Source organism: Drosophila erecta, unplaced genomic scaffold (genome assembly GCF_003286155.1).
Source record: "Drosophila erecta strain 14021-0224.00,06,07 unplaced genomic scaffold, DereRS2 tig00000021-arrow-pilon, whole genome shotgun sequence".
Taxonomy (NCBI): domain Eukaryota; kingdom Metazoa; phylum Arthropoda; class Insecta; order Diptera; family Drosophilidae; genus Drosophila; species Drosophila erecta.
The window spans coordinates 5,018,690-5,039,356 of NW_020825198.1; the positions used below are offsets into that span (position 1 = coordinate 5,018,690).

The 20,667-nt window shown below is 41.3% G+C and overlaps 1 protein-coding gene across 17 annotated transcripts in view; it reads left to right on the forward strand.

The window, feature by feature from the left end:
• Positions 1 to 222: 222 nt before the first annotated feature.
• The window catches only part of LOC6545048 (gamma-aminobutyric acid receptor subunit beta), a 35,643-nt gene continuing 15,198 nt past the window's right edge, over positions 223 to 20,667 (forward strand). For 6 of the 17 annotated variants that reach the window (XM_015158256.2, XM_026977992.1, XM_015158247.2 and 3 more), the window contains exons 1-6: positions 3,071 to 3,162; positions 3,704 to 5,436; positions 11,761 to 11,858; positions 13,974 to 14,041; positions 18,591 to 18,817; positions 20,191 to 20,273. In XM_015158256.2, coding sequence (XP_015013742.1) covers positions 5,297 to 5,436; positions 11,761 to 11,858; positions 13,974 to 14,041; positions 18,591 to 18,817; positions 20,191 to 20,273 — 616 coding nt within the window. In that variant the 5' untranslated portion in view covers positions 3,071 to 3,162; positions 3,704 to 5,296. Of the gene's footprint in view, positions 416 to 3,069; positions 3,243 to 3,703; positions 5,437 to 11,760; positions 11,859 to 12,155; positions 12,224 to 13,973; positions 14,042 to 18,590; positions 18,818 to 20,190; positions 20,274 to 20,667 lie in introns of those variants that run through there. The other 11 variants (XM_026977988.1, XM_015158255.2, XM_015158252.2 and 8 more) reach the window with 5 other exon arrangements.

Sequence of the window (20,667 nt, forward strand, 5' to 3'; positions counted from 1 at the left end):
TAGCCACACACACATATATATGTGTATACGTATACATACGTATAAATATAGGCTATATCTACAGGAGCAGGGCAACCAACTGAGACCTACTACAACTGTGCCAGCAGTGCGATGCCGAAAAGCTCTCCGCCACTCGAAACGCGAAATGCGAGATCCCAAAGCCGAGCTCAATGTTCCCAAGCGAGAGAGTCCTCGTATCCTTTCGGCTCCGCTCGGCCGACCGGTCGCACCCTGAATTTTCGCGGCTTCGTGATGTAAGTGCCACTGTGCCAGTCGGTCTCGGTCTCCGCAAAAAAATCAAACACGCCCGAGCTGAGTCCGTGAGCGAGTTGAGTCGAGTCGAGTCGTTAACGTCGAGCGGATAAAATTTTGTTTAAAAGCCCAGATACATAGATACATTTTCCACATCTTTTTGGTAAACGACAAAGCCATCGAAGCCACATCAAAACTCCTAAATATTCTACCATCAAGTGACCTCGATAGCCCACTACCAAGTCAATCGCGTTTTTGGCCACTATCGCGAAAAAAAGGCGTAACTGCTGCAGTATTTGTGTAGGAAGAGCGCGAGTGTGTTCGTGTGTGAGTGTGCTTGAAAAATCAAAGCACGGAATGGCGAGAGAAAACTAATGGATATATTTTAAAATACAACGTTATGCGGCAAATGCAGATAAATTATGAAAATTCTAATTAAGTAAAGTAGTGCAAAGGCGAATTCAGGAATTAAATCCGTCTGCTGTGAAATAAAGGCTAAGAACTTGAACCACCAGCACGCACGTACGCACACATACACATGCACATACAATTTGGCCGAGTTTGGCTCACACATACAGGCGCACAAGCAAAGTCAAAGAAAAAAGCAGTAAATAAATACAAAAGGCAACGGCAAAAAGGAGTCTGTTCCTTCTGCTGCTGCAACGTGTGGTATATACGTGTGTGTGTTAGTGAGTGGATTGGTGGGTGTAAGCATGTGAGGGTGAGCGAATTTCGCTGTCGCCTCTGTGTGTGTGTGCGTGTATTCGCTTGTTTGCTTGTGGTAGGCACTGTGCTTCGTCTTCGTGAGCTTCATCGTCTTGGCAGCTGCCACTCCCCCTTCGCCCACATCCCCAGCCGCCTCCGCCCCCGCCGCTCCAGCTTTGCTCCTCCCTTTTGCTTTGTTTAATTTTCAAGCAAATTGTTGGGGCGGCCTCGTTGATTAGCCCCGAGGAGGAGGCGGCCTAGCCCGCATATGCTTTTAATTGCCAAAAACGTGCCCAGCCACACATCAACAGGGCGTCAGAGTGAGACAGTGCCAGATGAGCGAGAGAGAGAGAGGGGGAGCACAGGGGGCACAGGCTGCTGCCGCTGCGCCTGCTGCTCCTCCTCCGCCGCCACTGATGATGACAGCGGCCACGAGGTTAATGGCTTAAAGTCTTTGCCGATTCCAGTCCTGAACATGAATATTTCAATGGCAGTTGACTATGAAATCTGCCACTCGTCTCCGTTAAAAGCACAGAAAGAATTTTGTAACGTTTCGAAACACGAATTTCCCCACTTCATTAATGTTATTAATAATAATTATAATTACAAAATGTTAGGCAGCAATATATCAGTATATTTATCTGAAAAAGGTTTCATACTTTTTTCAAGCAATGATATAAATCATTATTATTTTGCACCGTGAAAACTCTGCTCAATTTGGTTCAACTCAAGGATTCCTAATTTTCATTCCTGATGAAAGTCGAAATTTTACATTTATTGGGCACTTTGGGCTAACGAAGTAAAGACCTTTAGTTTTATTGGCTGATACTTAATCACTTTTTCGAAAAGTATTTGCGAAAAGCAAGGGACGAATTGCCCATGAAAACGTGGCCTGTAAAATCGGATTAAGTAATTAGAAAGTTGCCAAACCATTTAATATGCAAGTTCAAGTTAGGGACTGCATATTTAAAAGCCCTGTTGTGGGCCATCAAATATGCAGCAGCGAAAAAGAGTGGAATGTAACTGGGGCCAAAACTCATTAATAACTGTCGTCGTTTCGTATACAATATGAAAGCATTTATGCACGCCAAACAAAAGCCGTTTTAAAAACATCGAGGGGCACGGCATAAATTTCCCAAGCTGCAAGTGAAATGTAAAATGTCGAATGTGAGCACCGCACACACGCAACTCTTGCCATTTTAATTAATGTCAAACTCTTATCATTGAATATAAAATATGCACACACAGGGGAGGGAAAGAAGACGCGAAAGCGGTTCGTTCATATATGCATATGGAATTTACATACCAGCCCGCTTTTCTTTGTCAAGTTGAACAGGCTGAAGGAAACAATGCTCGTTTTTCCCCTTCCCCACGTCGCCTTGACGAATCCTTTTCTTTTCTCTTTTTTTCTTGGTTTGCCGCAAAAAGCAATCAAAGCCAAGGCACAAGAAATTCCCAGGAAAACGCATGCTTACCAATTAACGAGATATGTGCGAATGTGCAAGAAAGCGCGAGAAATTTAGCAAGAGGACAAAAACCCCGAAGAAAGAGAGCCTACAAAAAGTGGCATACAAATCAAATGTGCTTAGGGAAAAACGCATGCGAAAAAGTTTATAAAAACAAAAAACCCAATACAAAGGCATGCCGACACACACACACATACACACACACTCAGGCACACAGGCACACAGCTAGATGATAGACTAGGTTGGGGACAAAAAAGAAAGAGTAGGAGAAGGAAAAAGGACGACTTTGGAGCCAAGTAGCAAGCGTTTATGCTAAACAGAGTGTAACTGCCGGGGTTGCCAAAGCTGAGAGTGCACGGTGACATTTCTGCAAAAAGCCCGAAAGGATAACAACAAGGCAACACCAGAGCACACAAAAGGTGCCAGCCGTCACACACACACACACACACACACACACTTGCACTCGAGGTGCTCAGAGAGCGAGAGAGCGCCTTGGCTCTTTGCAGAAAATGTAGCACACTTTCTCGGGCTCTGGCTCTGGTTCTGGCTCGGGCTATTTTTGGCCGAGTCCCTCGCTCTCTCTTCCAATCTCTTTCTCTCTGGCTCTCGTCCTGCAAGGCCTGCTCGGCTCCTAGCTGGCCAACTGACTGCTAGCCAACTGGCTGTCCTGCCAAACGGTTTTCAAACGCTCAGCTGAGAAAATGTGACGGACGAACGCGGCTGGCAAAACTCACAGACGGTACAAGAGAACCAGAAAAAAGGACTCCACAAGAAACGGCAACTCGACAAAATCTATACAAAAGTGTCTGCCTCGACTGTGTACGTGCATGTGTGTGTGTACTTCTGAGTGAATGCTTGTGTATGCGTGTATAAATTAGTTTGGTTGTGTGAGTGTGAGGAGGTTCTTTAGCAATAGCGTGAAATTTTCAAGTAAAACGCGACGCGCCCTGATTCCTGGTTTTTGCACTTGACAAAAGAAAAAATATAAATTACTACAAAAAATGCGCAAAAATTCGAATAAATTTAAAACTAGCATGGCTAAGCTAATAAGTGAAAATGCGACATAAAAATGAACTGAGGTTTTTAAAAGATTAACTCAGAATAATAATTATGATAAACTATATAAATTATTAAATTATTAAAGTATAAAGAAGGATACAATCAAACTCAACAAAAAATATAATTCGATCTCATATTCCATATATAGACCATAATTGTGAAACAAATTTCAAATCCTGAAAAGTTATTTTAATTTTTTTCATTACTTCAAATTCTTCCAGTGTTAGAGTCAAAGAACTAAGATAAGACTTTCAGATCTAGCAAATATGTCCCATAGTTCCCCGAGAAGCGTATCCACGGCTGCAACCACTTAACAAACAATGCCCAAAGTTAAGGCGCAAGGCATCTCTAACAATCGAAACCAATAAAATGAGCCCCGTTGCCTGCAACACCAACACTAACATCGGTCACAACGAGCAGGTTGCAGGCACTCAAAGGACAAATACAGCTGGGATAAGATCAATCCGAATCGGAACAGCCACAATCACAACGATATTGAACCAGCGATGAGATGGAGCGCCCGTTGGGATGACGAACTCAGAAACTCAGTAAGGGAGCTGCAACTGATACTGAAACTGAAACAGAAACCACAGCGGCACTCGGAATTTAGTGGCGACGAAAATAGAAAATCTGTGAAATACAACCCAAAATAAACGACAGCGGCAGCCATGAACAGTGCGGATATATTGTAATTATTAATGAGCGCATAGAGCGGGCAGAGTGAGCGGGGTGACGACGCAGCAGCAGCAGCAGCAGCAGCAGCGACGAACAGAGCGATACGTAGCGGGATATCACGATGTACACTCTGCTGGAGCTCGACTAACACACTGACACACACACCCACACCCACCCCAGCCCAACCCAGGACCCCCAGTCCCGACAGATTCCCCACAGGACGTAAGGACGACGGCAGGCAGGAAAGGCAACGAAAGGCTCAATTTCAAGGAATTTGCAAAGCGCTCGCAGACAAGCTCACCAGTTCACCAGCTCACCCACACACAAACACACACACACACACACACACATGAGCGGGCATCTCTCTCGTCAGGATAGAAGTAATTAAAAGTAAATAAAGGAGGCAAGAGAATCCAAAAAAAAAGTCCCTAAAGCGTGAAGCGCTGGAAAGGCAGGAAGTAACCTGATTACGGGCAGAGAAGCAGCACAAGCAGCAGCAGCAGCAATTAATGCCGCAGGAGGAAGGAATCCGATTCAGAACCAGAAGCAGAAGCAGAGGAAGCGCATCAGGATCTGCTGCCACTGGACTGAGCTCGACTCGATCTCCCATCACGCGGACGCGGACCGAGGATTGGAGAAAGGAACAGAAGAGAAGAAAGCAACCACTCTCTAAGCTCTAAACACCCACTCAACCATACACATGCACTGAAGTACTGACTGAATGCCTCGCTGCCTAAACAACCAACTAACTCACTGACTGAGAGACTTCAACAAGCGGAGAAGTACGGAGAAAGCCCTGACTAGAAGCCCAAGTAGCCGAGCGGATAAAAAAAAGAAAGGGGGAACCAGCTAGCAACTAAACTAAAGGAGCAACCTTGACTAATAACTGCAACCACAAGAACAGCAACAAAACAACTACAACTTACTTTATACGCAACTAACAAAAAAAAAAGAAAGGAAAACAAACAAAAAAGTATAACCAAAAACAAAAACTTCGATTTTTAATGCAAGACTACGAAAAGCCACGACAGCCGTTTTAAATAAGCAACTATCGCACCCTCCCGAAATTTCAACTTCCAACACCTGAAACAAGAAACCAAATCAACACACAAAACAAACACCAAGCACACAGCACCACCATGAGTGATTCAAAAATGGACAAGCTGGCCCGGATGGCGCCCCTGCCCCGCACACCGCTGCTGACCATCTGGCTGGCCATCAACATGGCCCTGATCGCACAGGAAACGGGCCACAAACGGATCCACACAGTGCAAGCGGCGTAAGTATCAGTATTATTCAGTCTGTAATTATGCGAAATCATCGGTAGTGTGTATGTCAGTGGGGCATTCAATGGCATTTACTCAATTAGTGACATTTACAACTATCAATTAGGCTAATAACATCATAGAGGGCCGTGCTCGCCTCTAATTCGCATTAAATTATGGCCAAATAATGGTTAGCACGGCCGCATGGCACCTCCCCATTTTCGGAACAAAGAAAAACTACAGTTGGGCGGCAGTTATAATAACAATAAATTTGCTTTCGGTCCTGACACTTTGCTGCAGTGACCAGCCCCCTTAGGTGCGACAGGTGCGTGCTATGCGAGTGTTTTTTCGTTTTGTGGCGCCCAACGTGGGGCCCATAATTCATGGTAATTTATGATTATTCAAATCATTTTGCTGCAAAATGCGTTCAAATTTGTTGTTTTCTGGACCCCATTGCTAATTAGGCCAAATGACAGCCAGCTTGACCTGGCAGTGAATAAATGTTAAGCTACTAGACATTTTGACTAAGTGCAGGCAATTTATTAGGGCACTCCGACTCCGTATCTACATCGTCATTGTCACATTTGCATGTGGCAGTCGGTAAAATGGCAGCCAGCGACTGAAAAATGACAACTGCCACTCGATGGTCTTGTAATTACTCACCCGTCAGCGTTCTCGTTCGCGTTCTCGTTCGCGTTGCGATGTTTATGTTTGTTTTTGGAAACCCTTGTGCAAGGATTTGACCGCTGGGCCCCCTCAAACCAACTGACAGCTGTCAGCGCGGCAGCCGCTGAACCAATACACCCGCCGTTACCCTGGGGGACAGTTGCACGGAGGCAAAAAGCCCACCGCAACCGCATACAACACACTCGGACAACGCAAAGAAATTGCCACAATTGTGGCATTAGTTGTCAGCTACTGTGGCGTTCTGTCAACTTAATCACACAAATTATGCAGAGCACAGCTCTGGTTGCCACTGCCTGCCTTCCTTCCTTCCTTCCTTCCTTCCATTTTTTTCCGCTTTTTGTTCCTTTTTGGGTTAGCGCTCATTAGTAAATATTTAGGCGGCTGTACAGAGCCACAAACATTTGCATAACATGGCAACCTGGCAAATTAGGCAAATCAAATGGGGTCTACGAGACTCCCAAATCCGTAAACCAATCCGAATACGAGTCCAAATGCGACAACGACAGAGGCTACGAGTCGAGTACAAATGCACGTTTACAGGATTACAAGATCGCGTGCTGGGAACCTAGGACGAGGACACGGAGATACACGCGACGTGGCATGATGTGGCTTACACTCGTATAGCGTAGTATAGCGTTGTATAGCGTAACAAGAAGTCCAAAATCGAAAATGTCGTGGCGTTCAGGGAGGCGGCAAAAGTCAAGCGACTCCAAGGCGGCACACACAGGCACAGGCCGAGCTGTTCGTTTATTTGGGCCAAAATGGCAAAGGCACATTCAGCGGAGCAAAGTTTACGCTACTTTTTCATGCAACATTGCACAGGCGCCGCCACAAAGTATGCAACACAAAATGACAGCCTTGCCGAGTCAAAGTTCCAAGCTTCCTAGCCTCAAAGCCTCCAAGCCTCCAAGCCCCCTTACCCCAATCCCATTTCCAGTCCCAATCCCAATCCCAGTCAGTCCCTGGCCCAGCAAAAGGTTAAAGGCCAGAGCGACACAGTTTGCTCACTTTACACGCTGCCACTTCCTGTGCGGCATGGGCTGCTGGGCTGCTGGGCTTTGGGGCTGCTGAGACCGCCCCCCGTTGGGCGTCCCGTTGTGCTCCACTTGCCACACAAGTGCCCACTTCACTGGGAATTTATTGATAGCAGATAATGCTAAAGTGGCAGCGACAAAAGCAAAGACCACCCGGGTTCGCGTCCAACAAGGAGACTGCCTGGCTGCCTCAATGCCTGCCCCACTATTTGAGTTTGCCAGCTGCATCACTCGGGGGCAGGCAGCGGCGTCAACAGCTCGCCGTCGAGTGTCATTGAGCGTAAATTGTTGTTCCTTCACATTTTGAGTATGATTGAAAATATCTACAAACGGCAGGCAGACAGGCAGGCCAGCCTCCAGTTTTTCCCCCAAGCCTGTGTATGTGAGTCTGTGTTTTGCCAATCGCCATTCCACTTGTGCCTCCATCTGCTTTTCAAATATTTAATAAAGCCCCGACACAAGGCGGGTCTAATTTTTTTCACATTTGCCCCGGCAAATACAATTCGAGCGAGCAACTATTTTTATTGGCAGGCCTGGAGGCGAGAGATATCCGCGCCTTAGCCATCGCCATCGCCATCGGAGCCACCATCGCCTGCCAGCCTGCTGTTTATTTTGCAAAATGTCAAGGACTCGCCGATGCAATTCAATTTTTTATGCATTTACCTCACCTCGTCCGCTCAGCTGGCGCATAAGTTGGAATTTGGTATAAGGATTGGGTTTAATTTAATCAAAAGGCCAAGCGACTGCAAATTCTAGGAAAAATAGAAAATATATTTGCAGCCGAACGGAGTAAACAGCCATTGATCTCGAGTGTGAATATGTTATACAAAAATTATATATATTTAATAGAATACAAGATATGCCCATTTAGGTGTGTCACAATAACAAGTGCTCTTAAGATTTGAATAATAGACAAGGCTAAGCAAGCTCTTTATAAATAAGGCGATTTAAATTCAAATACTTTGTTTAAATCATCCACAAACCTAGAAAAGAAACTGTTGTATGGTTGAAAGTGAACAAAATAATAGCATTTACCCCTTGTTAAAACTCATAACATTTGCAAATTTGAGCAGATAAAACGGCTTGAGCGCTAAGTGACCAGAGAAATACCTCTGATCATAACACATAAAATATATGGGCCAATGGGTACAGGCTATAAGCCATTGAGGGGATACTTTAGCTATTCCCAGTGTGTCTGAAATTGGCTTTAACAAGTCCATAAAGCGGGGCGTGGCCCAAACTGGCCCACTGCTGGGCTAGCTCATAATAGTTAATGTTTCCATGTCCGAGCGGCTTTCCTGTGTGTCCCGGGAGCTGGCTGCTCACTGGCTGCTGGCTTATTAAGCGGATGTGTTTATTTTTAGCGACTGTCAGGCGGCTGTCAGGCATCAAGTTATCACTTTATTAAAAAACGCTTACTCACACTTGCCCCGGAGAAACCAGAAGGAGGCTGAAATCTGGATTCTGGAGGCGGCTGCAGGCTGAAGGCTAAAGTATGGGCGACCCATAGACATTCACTCGAGTTCTTTACTGCGCAGCAGAAAGGCCTAAACCAACTTTTGCTTATCTTGGCGTAGGCGTTTGCCTCAGTCCCTGCAGCTGTCAGGACGAAATCCTGGGGGGAGCAAGGACATGGGGAAAACGGAGACAGCGGCGATGAAGACAAAGACTGCGAAAACGCTAAGAGAAAGATAATATTTGCTAGTAGTTTTCGCATTTCCGCTTTGTTTTAACGTTTCACTTGAATTTATGCAATGGCGCGTGTCCAACGCAGCGTATACGTAATGGCTGGCACTCAAAGTGCCACTAAAAACGACAGCGACAGCGAGAACGACAACAAACAATAACGACAATATTTCCCACAGCTTTGCTTTTGCACACACACTGGCACACTGACCAGCCACACCCACTCACATATATACACACCTCTGTATATGTGTGTGTGTGTGCGGCAAACGTGCAGTGCCTCAAGATAAGGCAACAAACTGTGGCCAGCGATAAGATGGCGTGGCACTTGAGGCGACACGTTTTGGGCTCGGCTGTCGTGCGCATGACTTTGCATTTTGGTTTTGTTACAGTTGAGGTTCTAGTTTTGAGTTTCAGGTCCTGTTTCTGCTGTTTCTGCTTGTGGTCCTGCTGCTACAGCTCCTCGCCCAGTTGCTTTCCCCAGTTGTTGCTCCTTTATTGCTGTTTTCGTTGGCCAAGTCACCAAAGTGCCGTCCTAAGACCTGGCTGGAAAAACTCAAATTGTTACCCACTTACGTGCAAGCGGCTAATTGCAAGCTACACAAATGTGCACTTACACAGTGAAAGTGCACCGACAATTGGGTAATTTTCGAACATGAATATTTTAAGACTGGTATTGACTTTGCCTGCCTTCGAGAGCTTAAGGGAATTGAAAAGGAAACTGAACCAAGGGGAGTCTTACAATGGCAAATAGAATATTAATTGCTTTGAAGGCGGCTTAATTTATGCGCCAATAAATATAGTGATTTGCATTTATATTGGATATGTGTCTATTAAAATGGTTTATTGTTATAATAAGTTTAAAACATAAATATTATTGAACAATCTTTGGTAACTTTGGTAGCTATACCAGCTTATCTTTCCGTGTAGTCTTATGTGCAACCGCCAAGCCAACACGAGGTTCTTCTCGTATTTTTGTGCTCTTTAGTTGCCCTCGATCAATAGGCAAATATTTGACGCTTCAAGTACGACCTATTGACATTTTCTAGTGCACTTAACGACAAGCATGCCACACACACACATGCACACTCACACACACACACCAACTTGGGCTGCATAAATTATTTGACAATACGTCGGGCATAATATTAGTTTCACTTAGCCGTGGCAGGAGCACATTTGCATATTACGTATACGCCACGTTCCACCCTGGGAGCGGCATAAGCGGAGCAATCGGAAAGTTTTTGGCGCGTCCTTCAAGTAATTTTTATTGCAGGCTGTCAAAAACTTATTGACAGCACCTGCCAGCAAAAGTAGCAGCAGTGCATAAATTAAACTTTAATGGCTAGCAAGGCGAGAGGCGGAAAGTGTTGGAAGTTGCCAGTTTCCCAGCAACCGTAACCCGTAACCCATAACCCGTAGCCCGTAACCCCTAACCCGTAACAATGAACATTGCGCATACGCAGCATTGTACTGGTAAGCCCACTCGCACTCGCACTCGCACTCGCAGACACAAGCCCAATCAAAAACTCAAATCAAATAGCAATCAAAACTTTTTCATTATCAACATCAGACAAGAGGCCCGAAATATAAAACCGCATAGAATGGGTGCGGTATGGGTATTTTCAAACATACTTATAAATAGGCTGCCATTTTTGCCGTCGGCTTTCGCTTTGATGCCCACGCTGCGTATACACAATGGGCCCGCCATCGACATGGCTTAAAGCTCGAACGTAGCCAGAGAGGAAAACGGGGGAAAGGACGAGAGAAATTTCGGGGGAGAGCGGCGAGAGAATGTGGGCCACGGCACGCCCAGGCTTGATTACAAAAAATTATGGCCAACTTTTGTGAGCTGCAAAATTAAAATCACATCAAATCAGCAAATCAGCCGCAACAATTGACATGCGAATGTGCAAATTGGGCAAAATTCTCCCACATAAATAGGCGTTCATACATAGATATATATATCATATATACTTATATATATATTCCCGATACAAATGAAAGGCAAACAGGATATACTGCGAATGCCAAAAGAGACACTGAGCTCCGAAAAACGCGCAGGCGCACGCCGAGAGACAAAGTCGGTTTTCTGTTTATTTGCAGGCGCAACTTTTATTAAATTGTGATTTTGCTCACCCCGGGTCCTGAGGCCCGTGTGCTGAGCTCTGAGCTCTGAGCTCGGAGTCCTGAGTCCTGGGCTCTGGGCTGTGAGTCCTGCGAGCGCTATGTATCCAATGGCTTTCGCCGAGCTGGAATAACAACAAACGCGCTTTAATAGCACAGTTTAGCGTAGAATAGACGCAAATAAACAGGCATTGAAGTGCCTGGCGACTGCCAACTGGCAACTGGCAACTGGCGTGTGTGTGTGTGTGTGCCTTCATTGCCAGGCACATGCAATAAATAATACATACATACGTACAAGCGCTCGTGTTGGGGGCGCACTTGATGCCGCATAAAGCGAAAGTGGCACACCCACACAGAGTGCCACATGAACACTTAACCTGCAACGACCGCCGAACGCAATGTCAGTCGCTTTTCCAGGAAACACTGGCGTCCCATATGGAAATGATGCACGGCAACAAATGCCGCGAACAAATGAGCAATCGGCCCCAATACATATTAACCCAGAATATCTGTAATTTTGTTTAAAAAAGATGCAAAAAGCAAAATATTCTTGAACGATATATGTCTTATGTAGAAATCAATTTCTTCTTTGGTTTACTTCATAAAAATAGCTTAGGCTCCCAAATTACTTACAAAAAAAACCAAATATTAAAAACATATTTTAAACAATAAATATTAACTTTATATTTAAATATAAAACACACATTGTTCAACATCAAACTGCACAATTGATAGAACGTAGTTGCTTGACCTAATTAATGTATAACTATTTCCACTTAACTGATACCCCTGTTCCTTTTTCAGGACTGGCGGTGGCAGCATGCTGGGTGACGTAAACATATCCGCTATACTCGACTCCTTTAGTGTTAGTTACGACAAAAGAGTAAGACCCAATTACGGTGGTAAGTAGACCAATCTCCGGACACCCCATCTTAATAGTTACACTTACCCAGCGAAAGCGAAAGCGAAAGCTAAAGCTAAATAGCAAACCCAAAACGCAACGCGACTTGAACGAAACGCAAATGGGGGCACAGCCCGGTATCCGGTATCCAAAATGTATCCAGTATATATAGGGAGGTTGAGGCGCAGTGGGATCTGAGATCTGGGATCGGAGATCTGAGAACTTTAACACTAGACTAACCCTTTAAACTTAACCGTACCTAGCTTTATAATACCTACTATAACATACGTGTTTGCAGGACCTCCTGTCGAAGTCGGAGTCACCATGTATGTGCTATCGATCAGCTCGCTCTCAGAAGTGAAAATGGTACAAACTAATTGAACTTTGTACCTTTCTATTATCGTTAAGCGCTCTCTCGCATTCTATCTCTATCTATCTACTCCTAAATCTATCTCTCTGTCTTTGGTCTTTGTTGTTGGAGTTTTCTTTCGAATCTTAATTTCCTTCCGTACCACTAAACGCATTAGTTTGTTGCTCTCTCACACTCACACACACACAAAAAATCTTAATTTCCTGATTTCTGTGGTACTACCAACTACCAAATGTTTCAACTGTTTTGCTTTGTATGAACTCTCTCTCCAAACACTCTTTTATATATATACATATATAGATAAAACGATCTATTATTTCTAACCGTTGACCAAAGTACACCAGTTGAAAGCGTTATTTGCGAGTTTTATCCACACCCGTACCTATTGTGTTTCCTTCTATTTGTATGGTTTTATTTCCTCATCAGTTAGCCTTTTGGTACTAAATCTCTCAACAACTCTAACTCTTCCGAATGTTTAGTTCGTTTTATAGCCGCTGTGTTTTAGTGTTTTTTCCCAACAATTTCGCATTCATTTCCTTAAATGAATACTTTAGCCCAAGGTCTTTGTTAGGAGCTGACGAGCCATACGAACCCAAGAAGCCAGTATAATAGGGCCAAATGTTATAGTACTTGCCACGATATTTTGCTCACATCGTCAACACATTGTAAACTAAATGTCAACTCTCAAATCCATCAAAACCAACGATTGGCAAAAAGCTTTTTATGTTTCTTAAGCTCTACAAAATGACTTCCTCCTGTGCTCACCGTTACTTTTAACTCTGTGTGTGTTTGTGTATGTCTAATTGGCCAAGCACATCAAAATTACCCAAAAAAAGAAATGAAAATAAAAAACCTCACACATACAAACAACAGCCACAGTAACAAACAATCCATCAACATCGTAACCCTTCAGGATCTCAAAACCCCTCACATTCCAAGCAAAACTCTTGCCTCTCACTTCATGCGTATTGTTTCGTCTTCTTCTTTTTTGTAGGCCCACATAACTCATAACAAGCTTCAAGATAAATTTCATTACCCAACTGCTGCCCAAAATCGCAATACCCACAATCCACAAAATAAAAATCTCTTTCTAAATATGCAATGCAAACGAATATGGTGTGTGAATCCGCTATTCAAAACCAAATAATCCACTAGTTCGAATAAATATTTATTTACTAGGCGCCTGTGTTTTTGAAATATTTTCTTTTAATTGAGCTACTGCAACACCCATTCGTATAGCTGAAAATACATACAAAATATACAACATTAATGCGAACCTCGAGTAGTCAACTGATTTGGTTTTCATTCGGCGCGTGCAACAAACAGAAGCAAAAGCAACAAACACAAATTTAGTTAGACACCAAGAAAAATATATATATAGACAGCCAAAAAAGTACAACAGCAAAGCAATGCACATCGCTTGCCAATTTAAGTGTTAACCGTACCTTATATATTTAATTTTGCTAATGGAAATTAAACAGCACCCGACGAGCCCAAGGAAAGGCGCCCGAAAGTAGGCAGCGAAAATGTCAATAAAATATGTCAACGTACTGCGTCCATTGTTACTACTCGTACCGCTGTGTGTGTGTTTCAGTTCTCATATTTTGGGTTTTAGCCACATCTAACATGAACAACTACAACAATAATAATAATAATAATAATAACAACAACAACAACAACTACAGTATAACCATACCAAACGCAAAATGAAAATTCCATCAATCCGTGTGTGTGTATATGTTGCAGGTCCCCCTGTGGAGGTTGGCGTCACAATGTATGTCCTCAGTATCAGTTCGGTTTCGGAAGTTCTAATGGTACATACGTAAAAATATATGCCAAAAAATACAAAAAAAAAAAAAAACACAATTAACCACAGATACAAAACAAATGTTCATTTTTTTTTGTTGGTAAAAGCAAACAAAAAAATTCATAAATCTACTCGTATACTTCTTAATTTCTCTCAGTCTCTACCTCTAACCTGTAACTATCTCTCGCTCTCTCTCTATCTCTCTCTATAAATATCTCTGTCTCCTTTACTATATGTTTCTATCTCTTACTCTATGTCTGTCTCTGTTGCTTAAAGCTCATTTTGTGTCTTAGCATTGTTCTCCTTTTAATTTCGCTAATTGGCAACAGACATACAAATTTATTACAATTACTTTGATTCACTTAAGATTGTGTTTGTTTTCGACCATTCAAAGCCAACTGCAAACCAATATCTATATACATATACCAATATATATATATACAAAGTTCTGCCAATTAAATGTTGTGTGAAACGAATCGTTATTGCAATGCAATTGCCAACTATGAAATTCCAATGTTGCATAATCGTTTTGTGTTTATTGTTTCAATGTTAGCCAATAGGCCATGATGTTCGCAAATTGTTTGTTGTTCCGTTTCAAAAGCTTCTCGGCCAGAACAATGCAAACCGAAATATATACAAACGTACTTACATTGAAAATTACCCCAAATTATACACATTTTGAGCTAATTTTTGAGCCCAGACCAAGTGCTGCTCTCTCTTTCACCCACACTCGCGCTATCTCTATCTATTATTCAACTACGAGTATGACGCTTTGAAATGCCATTTCCATTCGTTTATCCTGAGTTTGTTGCCTTTTGCGTTTCCTTGTCCCCATCGCATCCATCCACTTCGGAATTTTATGGATAACATGGATAACTGCGATAAAGTCAGTCAATCTAATTGCTATATAAATCTTTATTTATCGCCCCATCGAGTACATTACGGCCAAAGTTCATCCATTCCCCCAACCCACATAAACAGCGACACTATGATGGGTCCCCTCAACACAGAGAAACGAGAGATATTTATGCCATATTCATACATATATCCACCATACCTATACTCTCATATAACCTTCATTGTGTTTGTTGTGATCTGGTCAAATGCAAAATAACAAAATTAATTAAATCAAATTAATCACAGCGGCCGCATTGACAAAGGCTGCGCGCATGCGTATTTGTTAACAAGATGAATATGAATGAATATCATAATCCACACAGCATATAATCCATAGCATATACTCAAGCTCGGTGTCGATGTGTTCGTCAAACGATATATGGACTTAGCCATCTCGTACAAGGGTCTACTTATTTATGCCTGTTTCTGTGTTTTCGTTTTACTTAATTTCTTTCTATTCGCGAAGTAAATGAGGCAAGCGCTTACTACATATCAATCAATTTCGATTATATTCTAAAAGTTCTTCTATGACATTTTATTGGATATTCAATTTGTTTCTAAAATATTACTATAAAATTATACATTTTTCTACGTCGCACGTTCTTATTGGTTGCGTAATTTCTTTCCAAGAAACTTTTCAAAATCATTTAACAAAATACAAGCCCCTGGGATAGATTCACATAAATTGCCAAATCGTAGGCCACAGGAGACTCATTTATTTGATTTAATCCTTGTCATTCTTTCAAGTATGGTATGTTTTTATCGTCTGACTTTTTTAATACATTTATATCATTAAGTGTGACAAATAGAGAGCATCTGACAGATGGAAAATAATCACTACAATTGGCGCACAAGAAAATTCGCAGATACTGAAATACTTTCGTTGGAAAAAGATACAAAAACCAAGGTGCAACAACTGCACTTAATAGGGAATATCTCACACCAACACGGAGTTTTTGCTGCACTTTTGCTGCATACACGTATAAATAAAACACACTCTCACCATTTTACCTTAAGGAAATGTTCCTATGACACAATATAAACAACCAAGACAATCGCACAGTTTGGCTTTGGCAATCAATTTATGCGAAAATAACATGCCCAACAGGAACGTAAACACGAACATACTGCCGAAAACAATCTAGCACAGAAAACACGTTAACAAGGATAACAGCAACAACAAGAATACAACAGCAACAACAATAACATGTTCATTTCCAGCCCGATCATTTCTTACATGACAATTTTTCATTTCCACATTTTGCGACCCGGTAACAAAACAGAATCGCTACGCTGCTAATGAAAATAATTCAAATATAAACTGAGCCAATGCCAAACCGAAACAAGAACAACAACACGCGTACACACACATAGACACAGTAGCAGATTCCCATGAAAATACACTGGAAATATCCAGAGAATACATTTTCGATTTAAAAACGTTTACTATTTATAATCTGATTTAAATTATAGCTAGATATATTCCAAATTTGCTTGGGAAATAAATCAGTACAATAAATATGAAGAAACGCAATATAAGTCATACGGACGGACAGACTAACGGACAGAAGAATACTAATATAATATTTTTTTTAATAAAAATGAAAATATCCTAAATATTATAGGTCAATAAAATCTAAAATTACTTATAGTTTAAGACAAAAAATATTTTTAGAGCCAGAGTATCTTGTACAATTTTTCATCTGTAGGAACTGGGACAAATTTACATAAGGCAACGCGTCCAATCCAATACAAACTCAGGCGAGCAGCGAACCAGTTAAAATCAACATGACATGGGGTTACAACCAAAAAACAGGCAGCGAAAAAATGGGAAAACACATACAGCACATACATGTCTATACATATGTAAATTGTAAATGGTATACTATAAAGAGATATATAAAAAGAATACAAACAACTCGATAGACCCGCTCACGTTTTGGGTTAATTGTGAACCATCTATAAATACCGTCATGCACATAAGTATTCGTATTTAGAGTTGATTTTGTGTGTGCCAAGAATATAAAAGTTTATAAATACAGGTTGACCCTTTTAGAGCCCTTTTTGCAATGCAAAAACCCCACCAACCCAAAAACAGAGTTATGGAAATTGCTTAATCCACACGAAATTTTATTTTCCTTTTCGATTACGCTTGAGTTTTTGATTCGATTTTAAGTTGAAATTGTGTTTGTGTTTTTGTTCTGGGCGCGCCAGAAACCGAGTGGAAACCAAATCTGCTAGAATAAAGTCCGGGAGAAGATTGCAGGCAACCCACGAGAACCGTGTGCAATTTTCACAGCATTAATAAAACACATAGCCATATAGAAAATACGTATACGCCATGTAGACTCATATCAGCTAGCACCACTTAGCGTGCGTTAAAGTACTGGCAAAGTACCCAAAAAGCAAGCAGTGTGCGCGCCCTATAAATATTTATAACTACTTACAAATGTTATTACCTGCTACTACTACTACTACAACAGCAAGAACTATTATTATTACATTTGCATTTGCATTTACCTTTAACATTTACATTTACATGCTTTTCTGTTTAATTTTTGGTTCCTTGTCGGCCACGTGACACGCTTGAAGATAATGATATGCAAGACTGAGAGAAACAACTCGAGTAGTTGTTCTTATCCGCCCCAAAAACCCCCAAAAACACTATTCATACCCACACACACACACACACAGCCGCCCATACCCAGATACAAAAGCACACAGATACAAGCAGAGCAAACACAGCCAAATTGTTTGTCGTTTTACAATCCAATCCAATCCAATCCAATCCCCCAATCGACTCCGATTCTAAACAATCCAATCGCAGCCAAAACGCTTAGCTTCGAGGCACAAAAAGCAGAACAAGAACAGCTGAAACAAAAGAGCCAAGCCAAAAAGCCAACGATATACTATACAACTGTATACTGTATAAAGCGTACAAATAACAATCTGCCAGCCTGTTGCCATAGATGCCGTAGTAGTCTAGTAATAATAACCCAACAAGCCCAGTTTAGTAGCCAGAAATAAGCCAAGCTACTTCACAATCACAGCAACGAATCCATACGAATATTTGTGAGAGGTTTCTGTACTACTTATATGCTTTACCCCATCCCAAGACCCCTTTCTATTTCTAATGTAAATAGCTTAGTACTTTCATTTAATTCCGTTTCTTTTTAGTTTTATTAAAGATCTCAGAGACGATCTCCCAAAAAAACCAAAAAACGCTGTATAAAGATTCAATTCGATGTTATTGCATGTTGTCTGAAGTCCCGAGTCCCTTTGTCCCATCTTCCTGCATAAATTGATAAATGAAAATTGTTGCACGTTATGAATTCTCCTTGTTTTCCATTTGACGCAAGTTCTATCCTCGCGTGTTTGTTAAGTGTATCTGTTGTGCCCAAAATGAATAAAACTTTCTGCCAAGTTTTCACGAATTCTGTCTATCGATTTCTCTATGAATTTTTATTCTTTTAGTTGATTGGAATATATTTTTCAACACACAAGATATTTAGTTAGTAGTCGTTTAGTTAACTAGTTACGTAAGTTCTCACTGCCAATGTTTACTAATATAAATTACCTCTCAATCTCTTTTTGCTACCTTTCCCCCAATTAACGAAAACCGTATCGTATCGAATTGAATCAAATTGTGAATTGAATAGGACTTCACATTGGATTTTTACTTTCGTCAATTTTGGACCGATCCTCGTTTAGCGTATAGAAAACGACCTGGTGTAGAAACACTATCGGTTGGATCAGAGTTCATTAAGAATATTTGGGTACCTGACACCTTTTTTGTAAATGAAAAACAATCATATTTTCACATTGCAACAACCAGTAATGAATTCATACGTGTGCATCATTCTGGATCGATAACAAGAAGTATTAGGTAAAAACCACCTCAACTACTGCAACTTCAAACTCTACTTTCTCAATGAAAGCGAACATTAACATTTTTAATTGTCTGTATATGTGTATGTGTATTTAACTATTTTACAACTAACCCTACATCCAAACCCAAACCAAAACAAAACCGACAAACTACCCGCAAACCTACATAAAAAAAAATACTTCAAACATTCTACTCTATCGTTAAAATTATTGTTTTTGGCCCTTTTTGCAACTAACTCTTTTTTTTCTGTGTGTGTATAAATCGATGTTGTAATTTACTAAATCTAATTGAAAATGGAAAATTTCTACAGAACGAAAAACAGTTTTCTTCCAAGCGATTAAGACTAATCAAGTGAGTTCAATTGGCAAGTGAAAGTGAAAGAAAGTTGGCACATTTCGAGCGAAGCAGCTCTTAATGATTTGTACATTTCATGAGAGTCATCGGTTAGAGGTGCAAACTGTGCGATTGTACTCTCGATGCTATCGATTTTATCGATTTTTCTCTGGAAATCCCTTTGAAATTCTATTTTAATTTTTATTTTACGTGTTGGGTTCGAAAATGCATCTGGTCCTATTTGTACTCGATTGATTGGCTGATGAAAACATAAATCATTTCATAACATCGATAGAATGGAACTATACTATCCATCACTTCGACATCCCCAATTGTGTGGCTCATGAAAGATACAAACGCATTTCCCCCATAACAATCACATGAGTCAAGATCAAGAATCGTTGAACGACAACCATCGAAATCCAGGGATTGCATGACTATCGACGGTACCTCCTTCTATCTCACGTGTTTTTGACACCGCAAAAAGGTTTGACTGGCCGCAGTAGCTCGGCTACTGGGCTCTCATTTTTCTACTACCTTTAAACAAGAATCTGTCCAAAATCGCCACAAAACCCCAGAAGCCACCCAAAAAAAATAATGACCAAGCAACAGCCACAAAATAAGTATGAGTAGCGTTTAGTTTTCGTAGCTCTAAGCAACTCTAAGCAACTAAATCAACGACAACTAAGTAAGCCAATTAATGTTAAACCCTGCGTAAGAGCCAATCGCCTCACTATCTACAATTAAACTGCCACTCAAAGTATCTCTCACTTACCAAAAAAAAAAAAAACAGCAGCAAAAATATATATAACAAATAGCTCATATCCAATTGAACTCGCTCTGTATGTAATAACTTGAAAACCCTCAGTCCCCAGAACCTCGTAAATGTTGTGTGTATATAAAATAGTATGTAATTTTTGAAACCCTCTGCTCGTTTGTTTGTTGATGTACACCTGGTTACCCATGAATTCGCTACTAATCGCATAATCTCTCTTTCCCCAAAAACCCCAACAAAAAATGTGAAATAATCCACTTAGATTGACTATTACCGCATCGTGTCCGATGAATCTACAATATTTCCCCATGGATCGCCAGCTGTGTCACATTGAAATCGAAAGCTGTAAGTACATTGATCTGAATTACTGATGAATTTTTTAGCAAAGTAATAAACGACAAGAAATGATGATGATTCAAGTTGTGAAAATTGTCAATGAACCAAATGAAACAAAAATACCAAAAAAAATGTGAACAAGAAACCAACTCATTCAGAATGTCGGCTGGGGAGTGGCCAAAATAAAGTGATTTTTGGCCCAGAAAATTGCGCAATTATTCAGTGTTGTCGAGAGCTTTGCAAATACCTGTTATTTTAGCCAGTAGCCTGCACCTTTTAGCCACCATCTGCACTCAGTTTTGGCCACTCCAGAAATGCCGAGCTCAACTCTCAAGCAAAGGCCGTGCGCTGTTTGTTCGGTGTGGGCAGAAAATCGAAAACAAGCTTATGTGAAAGAAACCAA